The sequence below is a fragment of the Sprattus sprattus genome (assembly GCF_963457725.1).
Source record: "Sprattus sprattus genome assembly, chromosome: 8".
NCBI lineage: Eukaryota > Metazoa > Chordata > Actinopteri > Clupeiformes > Clupeidae > Sprattus > Sprattus sprattus.
This window is the reverse complement of record NC_137927.1, coordinates 1,955,816-1,975,661: the sequence shown is the minus strand read 5'-3', so window position 1 is coordinate 1,975,661 and position 19,846 is coordinate 1,955,816. Positions and strand designations below refer to the sequence as shown.

Here is a 19,846-nt window from a genome sequence, read left to right as displayed (position 1 = left end):
GCTGTTTATTCTGGTGCTTGCACTATAATGTTATTTTAAATGAACTAATATGTCTTCCTTTCTCTCTCATCATCGGTGCTTTTTAGGGCTCTGCACAATTCAATGAAATATGTGAGGGCAGCATGTCTGATGTCCTGAACACTCGCATATCTGGTGAAATCATGGAGCTCATGTTGATAAAGTATCAGGGCCGAAACTGGAGCGGACGGATGAAAATCCACGACAGCCTAGCGGAGTTCTCCTCTGTCTGCCTCATCTGTGAAACATCAGAGGAGCTGACGGTGGATCTCTATGTCCATGTGTCCAAGACCAATGGAAACATGATGCTCTCTATCTTCAGCCCGTACTGGATCATCAACAAGACATCCCGAGTGCTGCAGTATAGTGCTGAGGACATCTGTGTTAAACACCCATCAGACTTCAGAGATGTCATCCTTTTTTCCTTCAAAAAGAAGAACTTCTTTAGCAAGAGCAAAGTGAGCAGTTCTCTGATTTTGACTCCTTGAATGAATCTAAACAGTTTCAATACACCTTCCCCAACCTCAAGGGTGCAATTCAATCTATAGATCTTGTTAAGCCACTAGGTGACATTCAATATATAGATCTTGTGTAGCCACTAGGTGACATTCAATATATAGATCTTGTGTAGCCACTAGGTGACATTCAATATATAGATCTTGTGTAGCCACTAGGTGTAATGCAGACTGCCTAATGCAGCCTGAAATGTTTTTTTTTATTGTTCCCTGACCCTTTATCTTCTGATTCAAGTCAACATGCATGACACTTCATATAAGGTCAGCCATCATGTCAACTGATTTTAACATCTCCTCAGATGATCCATCAAAGAATTTGGACAACAGGGGAATGGTCTTTCTTTGTAACCAACTGTTAAATTCCTGTCAACACTGCAGTGGTCATTAGAGAAGTAGATATTATTGGTAAATGGTGAATGGCCATTGCAAATTTAGAGAGCCTAGCTGGGCAAAAGTGAATTAGAAAAGGCATTTGCATTTGGTAAAGCCAATTCATTGAAATTATAAAAAAAGCTGAGATTTCTCGACCTACACCCCTGACTAAAGACAATCCAATCCAAGGGATGGCTTAGAAATGAAAATGAATCACCTCAAAAAACAGTTGATGATTTTAGTCTTTTTGGTATGAAAGGTCACTAATTGCCCCATCTGTTATTTTATCTTCTTGTAGATGCAGCTGAGTGTGTCAACAAGCTCCTGGTCAGATGCCTTTTCTCTGGACACAGTTGGAAGTTATGGCTGTGTCAGGTGCCCAGACAAGAACATTGACTACCTGGTAGGACATTGGACCTCATGGTTCTTTAGAATCATCTCTTGTGGTGGTTTGTGACAGAAGGGGGGGGGGGGGGGGAGAGGAGATAATCAGGGAAATGGCAGAATATATCATACACAAATCAGGATGATCATGCTAGCATACAAGTGGTAAATCTACACAATACATACAAACATAGCATGGTATTTACATGATACAGCGCCCTCCACAGTTATTGGCACCCCCAGTGAATATGAGCAAAACAGGCTATGAAATATACCGTATGTCTTTGCCTATAATTGTGGAGGACACTGTATACAAAATTGATAGTGGATAAGGTGGAGAGAGAGCGGAGAAAGTATTGTAGAACAGCTTAGTGGGTTACTATTACAAGGGTAAGTACAATGTCTGTAATGGAACAGAAAACTATGTCGATGGTGACAATGATTGTGTCCAGAGACATTGCAGGAACAGCTAGCACAGAATATTGGGGTAAAATAAGTGCATAAGTAGGTGGGGGGTGGGAGGTGTAGGCTGAGGGTTTCTGCAGTAGATCAGGTGGAGACATTACAGCTGCATCTCACAGTGGTGATGGTCTAGACTAGGAGGGGAAGAAAGAGACAAAGTGAGTGTGTAGTGTTTGGCTGCCATTACACGTGTATGTAAACATAGAACAAAAAGTAAGGTAATTTGTGTTTGGTAGATTATTTCTTTGTTGTAACATTGCTTCTCGGCAATAAATATTATACCGTTGGAAAGCCTGTTCAGTTCCCTTTTAAATGGTCCCACATTTGTAAGGAACATGCATTTGTGGGATGAGCAGCACAGCTGAGTATGTGGCTTGCGCCCATGAAAAATGTCCCAAAAAAACGTACGTACAAAAAGTACGAAAATTTGTGTTTGGTAGATTATTTCTTTGTTGTAACAATGCTTCTTGGCAAAAAATCTTGTGCAAGGAACATGCATTAGTGGGATGAGCTGCAGAGCTGAGTTTGTGGGTTGCGCCGATGAAACATTTCCCAAACAGCTTATTCTGGCAAACTTTTCATGGGTGCAACCCACAAACTCAGCTCTGCAGCTCATCCCACTAATGCATGTTCCTTGCAAATGTGGCACCATTTGAAAGGGAAGAAAATAATCTACCAAACACAAATTTCCTTGCTTTTTGTTCTATGTTTATTTAATGGATATGGTGAGGAACAATGTTTTTGCGACCAAATTCACTCTATTAGAGAGATAACATTTGGTTAGTTAACATCAATTTGATGAAGAAATCGATTTAGGTCAACAATTAACAGTAGGTAATATGGCCACTTTATCAGTATTAGCATAATATGATGTAGAAAGGCAAGGGCATTTACGTAATTTTAAAGAGTTATGGTTGACATGGTGCATGTCAGTTTAAGTGAGGATAGGAAGGGTGGCCTGCAACACACGGGATCCATTAAGGCCTTCACGGTGCAACATGCACATGTCTGTAGCCCACTTTTATTGATATTGGGAATTTTATATGTGTTAAGTTCTGTTGGCTGGTAGTATACAATAGCAGTACACAACTGGCTGACATACTTTCTTACCCAACTTGTTTCGCTTGCATCCCTTCGCCCAGTTTGTTCTTCTGCCTCCAGTAAGAAACTGAACACAGAACTTTGCTTCACTTCCGTGTATATTGGCTGTTGACCTTAGTAGAAGTGAGTTTATTACAGAAGGATCCTTTGTGTGTGCGTGTGTGTGTGTGTGTGTGCTTGTGTGTGTGTGTGTGTGTGTGTGTGTGTGTGTGTGTGTGTGTGTGTGTGTGTGTGTCATTTTTGCAGGTTGGTGTCAGTATCCAGATGAGTAGTTTCAATCTGAGTCGCGTAGTCATCATGACCCCCTTCTTCATGCTGGCCAATCAAAGCTGTTTGGAATTAGAGGTGGGGGAAGTGCCAAGTGGTTACCATTCCTCCAAAAACCGATGGCACTATACTGCATCCAAAGAGGTAAAGATTATAGATAGATAGATACATAGATAAACTTGTATTAATCCGTGAGGGAAATTCAATTGTCAAAACAGCAAGCTAGTAGGAACAGGATTCAAGTATATACATAAACATAAAAAAATAAAGTAGTAAATATTTGAAAAAGAAATAAAATAAATAGATAAACTAAATAGACAACATAGTGCAGCTCCGCTGGCGTACATTACATACAACTAAATGTTTGGTTGTGCAAGTTGTGGAGTCTGATGGCTACTGGCACAAAGGACTGGCCAAGGCGCTTTGTGGTGTGCCGAGGAGGGATAAGTCTGTGGCTGAACGTGCTCCCCATCTGCTGAAGCTCGTCATAGAGGGGATGGGAGGGGTTCCTCAGGATAGCATCCAGCTTCCTCCTCGTCCTCTCCTCCGCAACTGCTTCTAGGTTGTCGAGTTGTATTCCCACCACTGAGCCAGCCTTCCTCACCAGCTTGTTGATCTTGTTTGCATCCCTTGTGTTGATGTTACCCCCCCAACACACCACGCCAAAGAATTTGACACTATATGAGCTTATAAATAATAATAATAGAAAGATGACAAATTATTCACAAATGATACAGAAGTTCCACTTATTTGACCATAACTGATCATAATGATCATAATCCTATTTAAGCATCTTTGAGTTATCCCTCTGGAAATACTAATTGCTCTGTCTAAGTGTCAGAAGCCAGGTTGTGAAACAGGTTGGGAGACTGAAGAGATACAGCTTAAGTGGGGAAAATACCAGGAACATATCTACATTTAAGTGTATCTATTGGTACAAAATGCTGTCTCACAAAAATAAGGGTATTTTTAGTGCTGGTCGTAGGCAGGTGGGTTAAACTCCTTGAGACAATTGAAGTAAGTAAGTGAACCGAACCACAGACTAATCAACTTATAATATGACTGTGTCAGCAAAATGAATGTGAAGCTGTTGTTTGTTGAAATGGTTACATACTGTTGGCTAAAGAAGATGTGTAATTTCTCATTTAAATCAAACCTTTGTCTTCATACTATGATGTTAAAACTAATAATTGTGTGTGTCCTCAGTGTGTGCCGCTTTGGCCAGAGCTGAGCACCAGTAAACTCTGTGTCCGAGTGGTAGGATCTGAGGTGGCTTCCAAGTGCTTCTACTTCAACAAACAGGACAACGGCACCCTGCTCAGAGTTGATGGGGTGAGCTACTAAATGGTGGAGAATGTATTGAATGAATGAGAAAACAAAGGTCTCCCTTCCACACATGTAGTATTTATTTAAGTCTAACTTGAATTTCCTAAATAATCTCTCCAATACCTCCAGTCATGATGTGCACTCAGATAGAGGGCAGTGTTGGATGAGCACCAAAGAATGCAGGGAGGTGATAGTGAGGGCCTGCTCAAGAGATGAGTGTTCCTGGGCAGTGCTGGTGGTAAAGAGGTCTCTACAGGACTGAGTGAGGAGATCAAAGACAAAGAGAGTCTGTTGTAAGTGACGTTGGTCCAGCTCAGGGGGCGTGGTTAGAGGCGCATCAGGTTACAGTTACAATTGGAGTAGAGGCAGACTGTTTATGTAGAAAACCATACACCAGTTCCTGATTAAAGTTAAACACAATGGAAGAATTCTAGGTGCACCAATATGGTAAAACCTGTAATCAGAAGGTGCTATCATAAGGCTAGTGCTCACTTGGAACTTACTTCCATTTCTACTTTATAAGGCGTAGTCAATTCCAGTCAAAGTAATATGTCTGACCATTATTGCACACACCTCATATTTGTTCTACTCTCTATCTAGTATGGAGGTATCCTTGTAGATGTCAACATCTTGGATCACTCAACCGTCGTCAGCTTCTCTGACTACTATGAAGGCGCCGCTCCTGCCCTGCTGATCAATCATGCATCCAGTGCCAGCATTCTCTTCCAACAGAGGTTAGTTAGTTTGCATCGAGTGCTGCATTCTCTTTCAACAGAGGTTAGTTTGCATTCATTCATCCAGTGCAGCATTCTCTTTCAACAGAGGTTAGTTTGCATTCATTATCAATGCAGCATTCTCTTTCAACAGAGGTCAGTTAGTTTGCATTCATTATCAGTGCAGCATTCTCTTTCAACAGAGGTCAGTTAGTTTGCATTCATTATCAGTGCAGCATTCTCTTTCAACAGAGGTCAGTTAGTTTGCATTCATTATCAGTGCAGCATTCTCTTTCAACAGAGGTCAGTTAGTTTGCATTCATTATCAGTGCAGCATTCTCTTTCAACAGAGGTTAGTTAGTTTGCATCGAGTGCCAGCATTCTGTTTCAAAAGAGGTCAGTTAGTTTGAATTCATGAGGGCGCATCCATGATTCTCACAAACCTGCCCAGACCATATAGCCATCCAAACGGGAGCACGCTTCCTTTGGACACGTAATATTGTACGTAATGGTGGTAAGAGCTCATTCAACATTGTTTTCTGAACCACCGTGGTATGGACACACACTCAGTCAATAAGGCAGAGATTTGTCAGAACAACAGCAATGAATGAGCGTGTGTGAGTCATCTGCTTTTACACACGCCAGCCAAGTTAAAACCAGTGAAGATTATTACTGGGTGATGTAAAATGGTGAGTGTGAAAGTTACTGTTGCTCATTAAAGTACAAAAAAGTTGGTTGCTTCTGCCATCTCAGTGTGCATCCATCTCGGTGCCTCCATCAGACCCCACCCCACAGGCCTTTTGCTGATTGCACCCTGATCTAGCCTCCTTCATTGCTGCATATATGGACTCCCCTTTTAAAAGACTTCCATAAGGGATGGTGGTGGCATTTGAGCACACTGATGCAGAAGGCCCTTTTGTTTTGACATTCCAGTTTATTAGCAAAATGGGATTGAAACCATTCTGTTATCCCTGATACAAACACCTTTTGATCAAAGCATTAATGCTCATCCTTCAGACCTTAGCCAAAATATGACCTTGGCCCTCGGATCTCCACCCTTAACACTAAATAAGTGACATGCATCTGAAGTAGAACTAGGTACACAAATAGATACGCACATCTATGCACTCAGGCATATAAACACAAATCCGTGCAAAAGTATGGATGGATGGTTTTTTTTGTGCATGAAAGATATGATTGAATGTTTTTGGTTTGTGTGTGTGATTTTAGTGGATGCAATGTACATCATGAGCTCCAGCCAGGGGAAGTACAGCGGTTCGCCTGGGATGACCCTTCAGGGGTTCGTAGACTCAGCTGGAGCTTCAGAGAACACAGCGGAGAACTAGACCTGGTCAAGGTATATCATATTTATTATGTTCCTGTTTTTCTGAAGCATCATAGCAGATTCCTTCAAGGCCTCAAATAGCTACTCTCTTAAGCATATATTTATTTTTGGTTTTATTGTTTGTCACAGTTGTAATGCATACATTATACAGTTATGAGACAATTTGTTTGTTTTGGCGCAATATAAATCAAATTTAATGGAATTAAATTATAAAAGCCACCCCTGCAATGGCACTAGTAAGCTGCTGACCCTTCTCTGATGGCCATTGTGCTGTTTCTCTATCTTTGTGTGCTAATGTGCTTTGACTTTTGTGTGTGTGTGTGTGTTTTAGTGTGCAGCTATTAGTTGTATAAGGTATGGTGCTATGTTATCTTCCAGGATGAGTACGGCTCATTTCCAATGGATGGCGGATGTCAGGTGCACTGGGTGAGCTTTCTGGACGGGAGGCAACGTGTGTTGCTCTTCACTGAGGACGTGGCCGTGGTAGCCAAAGCGCGTCAGGCTGAAGACCTGGAGCAGTTTCAGCAGGAGTTCAGTGTGTCTCTCCAGAACCTGGGGCTGTCCCTGATCAACAACAAGAACAAGAGAGAAATCGCCTATGTGGGCATCACCAGGTACATGCACATCTGTCAATCAATCAATGATGGCATGCTGACATTGAGCTGGCATAATTAACTTGTCTTACCTGCAAACATTACACCAGTTATCACAGATGGATAATGGCCACACCTGGTGGAGAGAGGTGCATGAGGTTGTGTGTTGTGCTATGTTTTCATACCTAAGGGGAAAAATGCCATAGCTACACAATATCAGATCCTCCTCAGTGTCAAGGAGGCTGGGGAGGGAGATCATTTAAGAAATAGATTCAATAGATTTCTGAACAGAAAGCAGGATTCTTGTTTACAAACATACTATTATGATTTAGTTTTATGATTTGGCACGTGGCAGAGACCTCTATGTGGCATTCTTGGCATGCTTCCGCACAATCTGCCAAGGAAGATATTCAGTTAATCTTAACTTTTTAGAAGAAATGTAGTTTTGCTTCAGCACAAGTAACAAGTAACACCACATCCTGACACAAATTTTGAAATTGACATCATGGCTTGATATACTTTATCAGCATCTACATTTGTAAGAGATGAGAAATTGCACCTGTCTTATAAGGACCTTATATGGACAACATGACCATACTTCCAATGACTCCTCAATAAATATGTAGAGGTAGGGTGACCAGATTTGAATTTGTGAAAGAGAGGACACTTTGTTGCGGGGGGGGGGGGGGGGGGGAGCGTAGTGTATAGAATACAGATGACCCAGCCCCCTCCCCTGCAACAACATTTTGAAGCTTTTTAAATGCAGATCAATCAATACACCATTGATCACATCATTATACAGATCACTCAATACACCATTTATCACATCATTATACAGATCAATCAATACACCATTGATCAAATAATTATACCAGGCATGAGAATCACTCACCGTTTGAAAACAAAATAGGTGACCTACGTGAATCGTGTATATTCAATGAGTTGTTTTTTTTGGGGGGGGGGGGGCGGGGGGGCGGGCGGAGATCATGAACTGCGAACAGCAGACCTGCCAACCTGCATGCATTTGTGTACCCGCCCCCTCCCCCGCAACAGAGTTTTTGGACATCTTTTTCATAGTCAGATGACATGCACTATTGTAAGCATGCAACTAGTGGTGGCGGTGGCAAGCTGCTCAGTGTTGCCAGATTGTAAATGGCCTATCATATCAAAGGCTCAAAATTATCGTATTTGGGGGATATAATTAATTATATCTGGCAACACTGGGAAAGCGGTTGACCAACGACAGAGCTGTCTACAGTCAGAGCTCGCGCAAGAAGGTGGAACGTTAGATACCCTTGCTGAGGTACAATGGGAAGTGGGGGAGTAATAATCAAGCACATACATTTGACCGTAATGTTAGCATATAAAACGTTAAAACATGTGTTCGGTAACTTAACAAGATGATGCATTTCTATAAAAAAAAAGTTAGCTGTAGTAGCAAGCATATGATGTGATTAGCCTGGTTACGAGACGGCTACGGTGTGAATATCTGATGGGTAAGCTAATTTAGCTGAAGTTACGTTTGCTCAAACGCCACGGAGACTCCCTGTTCTAACTTTGAATCGCTATGTTGGGGCAAAGTGACCATTTCAAAGGTGCTTGACTACAGACTACTAACGTAGCAAAGCATTCCTACTATTGCAGCCAGTCAGCCTACAAGCCTTGCAGGTATAAACCAAATCAGGACGTCAGATGACGATTTTCAGTCTTGTTACCATAAACAAGACCCAATACAGAGCAACCCTGAGCACTGACATGATAAGCACTTTGGTGACAAGAAAGGTGAGCATGGCTGCAAAAGGGACTCGTCACATGGAAGGCTTCAGTGATGCTCTGCTCAAAAAGGCCAAGTTGCCAAGCTATGAGGCAAAGCAGTCAAGAGGAAGTGCCACTGGAAGTAGATAGATGGATAAAAAAAAACTTTGTCCGTATGTATATTGTACCATATCTAAAGTACACATATCTAGTAAAAGAACAGTCAATTTTTATATTGTATTTTCAGAATGTGTTGGAATGTTTTTCCTCTACCAAAAATTGTCACTACCGAAACATCACATTTACTATAGTAAAAAAGTATTATTATTGACCTGTTCAGATTGTGTTTCCTTCCCTTCTCTAAAGAGTATTTTTACAAATATGTCTTGAAGGTTTTCACAATGAAATCCATAAAAATAAATTTTTTACCAAATTTTCAAGTTCAATTTATCTGTTTCGGTAGTGACTGAACTCTTTTGGTAGTGACTGCACTGTTGGATGGATGTTCATTTCTCTCCCAAAATCTTCCAAAAGGTGCTCTGGCCGCCCTTTAGTCCACATAACACATTTATTTAAAAAGTATGGAATTGAACTACTTACCATTTCATTTTGTCACTATCGAAATCATCTGGTCACTACCATATGTTTCCGTAGTGACTGTTTCGGTAGTGACAATTCTAGCTAACTTTAAGGATAAATAAAGAATTCTAGCAAGCACACGGCTTGCAAACAAATCTTTGAAGAGGTGTACACACATACAAACATAAGATTTTGCATGAAACCCCAAAAGGTTTACTTAATTGAAGAAAACATGGGTTTCGGTAGTTACAATTCTTTAGGTTACACGTCGATTTTCAGACTTTGGAACACATTTATATAAAACCTATGGGATTGAGCTACTTACCATTCAACCATGAGGGACAGGGATGCAGTGTCACTGCATGGTAAAATATGCAGGGTCGTGGCTAAAACACAGGCTCAGCCAATGGACTAAAACTGTTGTGTTTCGGTAGTGACATGAAAACTAGGGACATGATTTTTTGAGTATAGTTAATTGATTTAAAAATTAAACCCACAATAAATCTAAATATTCCATGTTCAGTTTCAACCCAATCATAAAGATCTTTGAAATTAAATCATTGAAAAAAATCTAAAAAAATTGAAAAGTGTTATTTAAAGGCATTGAAATATAGATGTCAGGGTTGGGGACAACTACTTCCCAATAGAAAGTACCCTATATAAATGATGATTTTGTATATATTTAGCTTATCACTATCTCATTTAATGCATTGGGTTTATATAGACCATAACATTTTCTTGGTAAATATCTATTCCTAAATACCTAATTGTTTTGTAAATAGTTTTTATTGTTGAGGGACTGCATATTACACGAATTCGGTAGAATGGCCCATATATATATATATATTATGGCATGCCGTTCAGGAAATTAACATTTGAATATAAATATACCAAAGTCTGAATATATATACAAAACTCTGAATAAAACTCTGAATATACAAAAGTCTGAATATATATACAAAACTCTGAATATATATACAAAAGACTGGATATATATATACAAAACTCTGAATATATATACAAAAGTCTGAATATATTTACAAAACTCTGAATGTATATACAAAAGTCTGAATATATATACAAAACGAAGTCTGAATATTTATACAAAACGAAGTCTGAATATATATACAAAACTCTGAACTCTGAAGCGCTCAATCCGTCTTTGTCCGCCATATTGGATTGAGCGTTTCCTATTAAATCAATGGTATCAAAATGTTTGTAATTCCGTATTTTCTGCTTCATGAAATACTGTTTTTCTGTTATATTGTTCAATTTTGACATTGATTTCTCACTAGAAATGCAATAATAACACGTTTATTTTACACCGTTTGACTTCACGAAGGATATTTTTAAAGGCAATTTCTCCATTCACTTGACTGGGGTCTTGTCAAAACCTTCGTACTTCCTTGTTTTCTGCTTCATGAAATTTCTGTTATATGGCTAAAATTAAACATTGATTTCTCGCTAAAAATGCAATAATAACACGTTCATTTTGCTTCGTTTGACTTAACGAAGGACATTTTTACGTTTAAATGGGATACATCATTTCCTCTCGTCAGATGATCCAATACAGACTTGACATTGGACAAAAAATGATTACCCAGAAATCCTCATTGCATATACCAATGAAAATAAGACATTATTCATTGATTTGAATAGTTTTTTTTAAATAGTTTCCATAGTTTTTGTAGGATAAGCATATAATTGTGTTATAGATTGCTACTGACTATTTCCCTTCTACAAAATAATACTCACCGTGACCTAGATAGGTTGGCCATTCCAAGGGTATAAATAACATAAGGTACTATGTTGTACTACAAGTTGTCTGCCCTTTGTTACTCGCAGAAGGAACATTTTGTGAAGCACCCGACGAGGCAAAATCCTGGACGATGGGAATCCCTGCTGGACGCATTTTTTAGGTCTCAAAAAGAGGACATGTCCGAAAAAGAGCACGTCTGGTCACCCTACCATATTACAGAAAAACAGTATTTCATGAAGCAGAAAACAAGGAAGTACGAAGACCCCAGTCAAGTCAATGGAGAAATTGCCTCTAAAAATATCCTTCGTGAAGTCAAACGGTGTAAAATAAACGTGTTATTATTGCATTTCTAGTGAGAAATCAATGTCAAAATTGAACAATATAACAGAAAAACAGTATTTCATGAAGCAGAAAATACAAACATTTTGGTACCATTGATTTAATAGGAAGCGCTCAATCCAATATGGCGGACAAAGACGGATTGAGCGCTTCAGAGTTCAGAGTTTTGTATATATATTCAGACTTTTGTATATATATTCAGACTTTTGTATATATATTCAGACTTTTGTATATTCAGAGTTTTGTATATATATATTCAGACTTTTGTATATATATTCAGAGTTTTGTATATATATTCAGACTTTTGTATATATATTCAGACTTTTGTATATATATATTCAGACTTTTGTATATATTCAGAGTTTTGTATATATATTCAGACTTTTGTATATATATTCAGAGTTTTGTATATATATTCAGACTTTTGTATATGGGCCATTCTACCGAATTGATGCAAAGTCATGTCGGATATATTTAGAATTTTTTTATGGTTTTTTCCCAAAACTTTGTCCATATGTATATTGTACCATATCTAAAGTACACATATCTAGTAAAAGAACTGTCAAGTTTTATATTGTGTTTTCAGAATGTGTTGGAATGTTTTTCCTCTTCCAAAAATTGTCACTGCCGAAACATCACATTTACTATAGTAAAAAAGTTATATTATTGACCTGTTCAGATTGTGTTTCCTTCCCTTCTCTGAAGAGTATTTTTACAAATATTTTCACAATGAAATCCATAGAAATGAATTTTTTACCAAATTTTCAAGGTCAATTTATCTGTTTCGGTAGTGACTGCACTGATTCGGTAGTGACTGCACTGTTGGATGGATGTTCATTTCTCTCCCAAAATCATCCAAAAGGTGCTCTGGGCCTCCTTTTAGTCCACACAACACATTTATTTAAAAATTATGGGATTGAACTACTTGCCATTTCATTTTGTCACTACCAAAATCATCTGTTCACTACCATATGTTTCGGTAGTGACTGTTTCGGTAGTGACAATTCTAGCTAACTTTAAGCATAAATAAAGAATTCTAGCAAGCAAACGGCTTGCAAACACATCTTTGAAGAGGTGTACACACATACAAACATAAGATTTTCCATGAAACCCCAAAAGGTTTACTTAATTGAAGAAAACATGCGTTTCGGTAGTGACAATTCTTAAGGTTACACGTCGATTTTCAGACTTTGGAACACATTTATATAAAAACTATGGGATTTAGCTACTTACCATTCAACCATGAGGGACAGAGATGCAGTGTCACTGCATGGTCAAAAATGCAGAGTCGTGGCTAAAACACAGGCTCAGCCAATGGACTAAAACTCTTGTGTTTCGGTAGTGACATGAAAACTAGGGACATGATTTTTTGAGTATAGTAAATTGATTTAAAAATTAAACCCACAATAAATCTAAATATTCCAAGTTCTGTTTCAACCCAATCATAAAGATCTTTGAAAGCAAATCATTGAAAAAAAAAAAAAAAAAATGAAAAGTGTTATTTAAAGGCATTGAAATTTAGATGTCAGGGTTGGGGACAGCTACTTCCCAATAGAAAGTACCCTATAAATGATGATTTTGTATATATTTAGCTTATCACTATCTCATGTAATGCATTGGGTTTATATAGACCATAACATTTTCTAATTTAATATCTATGCCTAAATACCTAATTGTTTTGTAAATAGATTTTATTGTTGAGGGACTGCATATTACACGAATTCGGTAGAATGGCCCATATATATTCAGACTTTTGTATATATATTCAAATGTTAATTTCCTGAACGGCATGCCATAATATATATTTACACATATATATATATATATATATATATATATATATATATATATATACTGTATAAATATATAAACACACACATATTCACTGTATATATTCTTTAGAAGTGCTTAATGATGCAAAATGTAAAGATTTTATTGTTTTCTTTGCCACTGATTTATTATGTTGAATAACTGGATGATATGGCCGTGAGTGGGGAATCGACCGCGTGCAAAGCCCCTGCCAAACTGAAACACCCCTGGTTCTCAAAAACTTTCTTCAAAGTTGGCAGGTCTGGAACAGGTGCGCGTGCCAGAAGGGAGCGCGAGTGCATGGAAATATTAACGCGAAGGGCCTTGCCAATAAAATGTATTGAAATCTGAATTACATAACATTGTATTGGCTGTCAATCATGATGGAAGAGTAGACAAGTTAAGGTACAGCATGTCCACCATCTCTTGTGGAGGTTATACATTAAGCCATTTATGGTGCCCTCATCACGTTGTGCCTCATATACTGTAAATGTTAGACCCAGTGACAGGCTGGCATGAAATGGCTTGCATAATACTTTTCTAAGTAAGGACGCCATAATAATTTTTGACTCATGGCTGAATTTAAGGTTCTCCAGCTCTCCCCAGGTTGGAAAACAGAATCTCAAAATGCATCAGATTGATGCTTTAAAATATGGTATATTTAAATTTTGCTTACGGGGGAGCATGCCCCCGGACCCCCCTAGAGGGGTAGTATCCTCCTCACCTTTTTCACCCCTGACCCGTTGTTATGCCTGTTATACAGCTCAATCAATACACCATTGATCAAATAATTATACAGATCAATCAATACACCATTGATCACATCATTATACAGCTCAATCAATACACCATTGATCACATCACTATACAGATCAATCAATACACCATTGATCATGTCATACAGGTAAATCAATACACCAATGATCACATCATTATACAGCTCAATCAATACACCATTGATCAAATCATTATACAGGTCAAATACGTTTTAACTGAAAATAACAAAAGACAGTTAGTGTACAAAAGGCTACTCGGTTGACAAATTGGCAAAGGATGATTTGAATGATCACTAATCTGTAGCCAACTTATTAACCTACTTACTATTTTTACTGAGTAAAGAAAACGATCTATATGAAGTCATGAATGTAATACACATTAAATATTTAAGCAATAAGGTTCGAGAGGCAGTACTGTATCGTCAATAATGTACTTGTTCGAGGGAGTTGTTAGGCCCGACGCGCAGCGGAGGGCCGGCAAACCGTCGAACAAGTACATTATTGACGATACAGTACTGCCTCGAGTACCTTATTGCTTTTATAACACGGTTGCCAGTGACTTTATAAATATTAAGTACAATTAAAATATAAACAGTAAGCTGCCTTTCAGCACAAAAAAAGTTGTAGACACCAAACGTTGTGTATCGCATTTCAGTAGCCAAGAGAAAATAGTCCCCCTTTGTGTGGCTGTTGCTATGCAACAGACAAATAGCATTGGGAACTTCACGTCTGTTAGACTAGCACAAACAGTTTGTTGATGATTAGCTAGGAGATCGACATTGATCTCGCAACAATTACGACAATGGGACACTTTCAACTTTGTTAATATTTGTTTATATTGATTTGGATATCGCCACTAACATCGCGTGTGAGAGCTACGTCTGTTTCAATGGGTTTTTGGTCTAGCGTTAGCAGTCACCTACAAATAATATTCGAGACTTTCAGTAAAGACTTACAATACTCTGCAACATTCGTGTAGCACAGAAACAACCGAGTCAATGTAGACATATAAAAAGTCGTGTAGATAGCTTAATTCACATGAAACATTCCCCACTACATTCCCCACAACACGCCGCCATCTTGAATAGATATTTCTTTTTGAGTGCGCACTGATATGGAACGCTCAGGTAGATGAAAACAGGTCGTACAGTTACTATATCGTTGATTAAGGCACACCCCGGAACTCACTCTCAGAATGGTGGATTCCATCTACCCGTGTTATAATTCCATCTACCCGTGTTATAAAATAGAATATATTGTACAGTAACCTAGCTGTACACACCATAAAACTGAGTGATTTGTTGTGTGAACTGTGATGCCCTCATGTACGTCAAGTAACATTGTAAAGCTCTTATGTGAATTTAAATATCAGCATGAACATCCCAATTCAAAATCTGAGTTCAAGCCAAGGTGAAACTACTGGGTTCACAACAGGTGACTGTTAGAGTGCTTATTTACAATATGTGGTTGTGTAGTCATTCTGAACAGGAAAGAAAGATTTCATAAGCTAGCAGTCACTGGAAAAGGAAACTGTCTGTATTTGCCAACATGTGTGAGTGTCTGTGTGTTTTCTGTTTGTGTCTAAATGTGTGTGTGTCTGTGTGTTTTCTATTTGTGTCTAAATGTCTGTGTGTCTTTGTGTTTTCTGTTTCTGCAGTTCAGGGGTGGTGTGGGAGATGAAGCCGAAGAACCGGTGGAAGTCTTTCAACGTTAAAAACATCAGCTTACTTGAGAAGGCATACCAAAACCATCTTTCAGCAGCTAAAGAACCTTCCTGGGTGAAGATAGAAAGCAATCTAGAGGTGAGGACACCAGCTCTTTCAAACCAACTGACAGAGACAATTATTTAGACAACATTTAGACTTCCAGGCAGCAAACTATATAATTTTTTTTTTTACATGTTACAACATTTTCAAACTAAATATCACCTGTAACTTCATTACACTGAACATCACCTGTAACTGCATACATTAACACACACACACACACACACACACACACACACAGGTGCAACCCTTCCTAATGCAGACACTATACAAAACTGCTGCAAATATATCAGCCATATATTTTCCCCAAATAACTAATCATGTAATAATGATAATAAAATTGTATAATAATTGTATGTTCTACGTGGATGCATTGATTTGGTTTAGTCTCAGACATGGTGTTGTAGAAAAGTTAGGCTGTGGTCATGTACAGAGGTGCTAGCAGTACTACAGTTTTTTCCCATCGTTTTAGGTCTTGTACCCATACCATGGTCACTTTTCCCTAACACTTAACACAGTGGGCTTTAGAGACACACACCTCTGCATATCTGTTAACCTTTGGTGCAAAATGCTCTACAACAACCACACCACAACCAATTCTGCCGTTACTTTAACACATGTTCCTCTCAGAGTACAATTACCTAAAAAACACTAACAACTTGAAGCATTGGCAATTGCATATATAAAATGTTGCTGTGTCCTCCAGTTTGGCATAGATTTCCTGTAGTGTTGCATTGAAAAAGGAGAAAAAACACAGACAAACACTTCTTTGGACTACAGTTATAAAGTTTGTAATATGACAGTAAACAAATTATTCTAAAATGCTGAAATATGTCAATCCAAGCCAAGAATCTGCTGACAGTGTTCATGTGTCGGTTTCCCTTTCACAATAGATGTCACAATTGACAAGTGTTGTAAATGTACTTTACTGTAATTGCAAATACAGTAAATGAGTGTTTTATCAGAAACCTAGAATAACATTTTTTGGGGGAAATTACGTAATATATGATCAAGAAACAACTCACAAATTGACCTGTTGCTAAGCGCCGCCCTTAGAACGCAGATGAACCAATGACATTCCAGCCTGAACTGGACTCGGACATCGGCTCCGATAACTCCATTGAAAACAACAGGGAGGAGACCTTTTTCAATAATTTAATGATCGATTGATGTTGCTTATGAAAAAAAAAAAAACATGGTCAAACGATGTGCTTGGGGTACACGTAACACCGACAGTAGGTATCCCGATAGGCTGCAGAATGGGGTATATTTCATCCCTTTCCCCAAGCCACAACGGGACAAAAACAAGTGTGTACTGTAGGCTAATTGTGGTAATGTAGTTTCAACATAAATGGCCAAACGATGTGCATGGGATAGATACAACACTGATACGAGTTATCGTGAGAAGATAGGCAATGGGGTATATTGTATCTCATTTCCTAAACGAAAACAAGACCGGTCCAAAATATCTCCGGTGGGTGGATTAAGCTGTGTGACAGACCGCACAGTGAACGCTACGCTACGTTCATTAGCTGCCATACTCTTGTTAGAATTTCCCATTGCTAAAGCAATCAACTAAGCCTACATGATAAAAGGCATATAGGCCGTAAGGTGAACACGGTTTTCGTTTCAGCCCGTTCCACTCACTGGCATCTACACAATCTTTAGCTTATAAAAAAGAACGAGTCGTGGTTAGTTACCAAAAAAAAGTTCGTCGCTGATTTTCCAGTCGATTGTCTATATGGCTTTGTTTTATGCAGAACTAGAGACTTCAGAGCGTAATAAGATTTTTGTCGGGAGCCGTGCCACGGTTCGACACGTGATCATGCTACACCAATGAGAAGGCTGCATTTGTCAACAGAATGGAAAAATGGCGGCTCCCGTGTGGTTAGAAACATCGTTAAAGATAGAGGAAAACATCCGAACATCCTCAAAAGTGGGCTAAATTAATTCTAATTAGTGCTATATAGATAGCCGCGTCCAAGAATAACAATGAGGCAAATATACGATAATGTTATTTTTATGTTAAGTTATTTACATCAAGTTTGACATACATGGGAATGGATAATTCTGGCAAGGCTGATGATGTCATACAGAAAGCCTTGAACCTAGCTTTATTTACATTATCAGCAGCCGACTGATCATATAAGTGGCATACATACTGGCAAAGAAATGCAAATGTTGACTGCTCCAAGTTTAAGTTAGTACCTAAACTTTTAAAAGCCTTTAGGTACTCATCTTTCTCACATGCAACAGAAAATGTCTTTCTTTTTCCTTTGCCATAAAAGGCACTTGTGGACACGTGATCATGCTACACCAATGAGAAGGCTGCATTTGTCAACAGAATGGAAAAATGGCGGCTCCCGTGTGGTTAGAAACATCGTTAAAGATAGAGGAAAACATCCGAACATCCTCAAAAGTGGGCTAAATTAATTCTAATTAGTGCTATATAGATAGCCGCGTCCAAGAATAACAATGAGGCAAATATACGATAATGTTATTTTTATGTTAAGTTATTTACATCAAGTTTGACATACATGGGAATACCCATTACTGAAGATCTTACATGGACTGTGAACACCCACCGAAGAAATCAAGGCAAAGACTGTACTTCCTACATCAGCTGAGGAAGTTCAGCACCATCAGCTGTGTGTCCTGACAGCATCACTTGGTATGGGAACTGTACAGCCTGTGACTGCAGCACCGAATCATCAGAGCATCTCTCCATATTCTGCAGGAGACCTATAAGAAAAGACCTACCTACCAGCGCCCAAGGTATTGTAACTAGGATTCCTAACATCCTGACCATGGACTTTTCAAAACACTGAGGTCAGGCAAACGTCTCTGCTGCTACAAGACCAGAACAGAGAGACTGAGGAGGAGCTTCTTTCCTCAAGCATTCCTTATCCTGAACACACACAATGACTATAAAACATCAATTACACCTTTTTTCACACACTGCTCTTTAAACTCCCTCTTGCTATTTATGAAAAATATTTCTTGATCTTTCTTTCTCCACACTCGCACAGAAAAAACAGTAGTATTTTTATGTACGTGACAAATAAACCTCCATGTATCAATAAAAGGCAGTAATTGTAAATACCAATGACCATCTGTTTGTTCATTCATTCTTCCACAAATGAAAACAACACTAATGAACCATAAAAACACTCTTCATGAAACATGAAATATGATAAATAAAACTGTACAAAACTGAATAAGAAATAACAGATTAGGGACACTCAGTCCTCACTGTTAGTGTCAGTGTCAGGACAGTTATCTTCCAGTTCCTACAGCAACAACATAGGTCAACTACATGCAACACAATCCTGCAGAAAAACATCTGTCTGTCTCACAGGCACCTTTGCAGCCACCGTGTATCACATGCAAAACACTGTCAGGGGCTGGATTTCTAGTCATCCAGGTGACGTGCAAGTTCCCATCCTCTATTTGCCAACCATATCCAGCAGGTGATGGAGCACTTATATTATGTTTGAGACAGGACCTCATTATTGCAGCCTGGTAGTTTGCCCTTTTGCAGTGCTGATGGAGGGCATCAGTGGTAGGGGGAATGGATAATTCTGGCAAGGCTGATGATGTCATACAGAAAGCCTTGAACCTAGCTTTATTTACATTATCAGCAGCCGACTGATCATATAAGTGGCATACATACTGGCAAAGAAATGCAAATGTTGACTGCTCCAAGTTTAAGTTAGTACCTAAACTTTTAAAAGCCTTTAGGTACTCATCTTTCTCACATGCAACAGAAAATGTCTTTCTTTTTCCTTTGCCATAAAAGGCACTTGTGGAGTCACACCCAGAGAATGTTTGAATTCCGATCAAGGCTGAACACACACTGGTTCCAAGAGCTGATGACACCTTGGTAATGTCAATGATACATGTCCTGTTGCCAGTCCCTGTGATAACATATAAAGTGCATGGCAAATCTGTCTGCACACTTACAGCA

General features: G+C 38.7%; 1 protein-coding gene across 4 annotated transcripts in view; it reads left to right on the top strand.

Moving 5' to 3' along the window:
* The window catches only part of vps13c (vacuolar protein sorting 13 homolog C), a 271,108-nt gene that overhangs the window by 184,314 nt on the left and 66,948 nt on the right, over positions 1–19,846 (top strand). For all 4 annotated transcript variants that reach the window (XM_080843884.1, XM_080843883.1, XM_080843882.1 and 1 more), the window contains 8 exons: positions 87–476; positions 1,204–1,308; positions 3,099–3,263; positions 4,326–4,451; positions 5,046–5,179; positions 6,389–6,515; positions 6,882–7,117; positions 15,771–15,915. In XM_080843884.1, the coding sequence (XP_080700010.1) occupies positions 87–476; positions 1,204–1,308; positions 3,099–3,263; positions 4,326–4,451; positions 5,046–5,179; positions 6,389–6,515; positions 6,882–7,117; positions 15,771–15,915 (1,428 nt within the window). The remainder of the gene's footprint in view (positions 1–86; positions 477–1,203; positions 1,309–3,098; positions 3,264–4,325; positions 4,452–5,045; positions 5,180–6,388; positions 6,516–6,881; positions 7,118–15,770; positions 15,916–19,846) is intronic.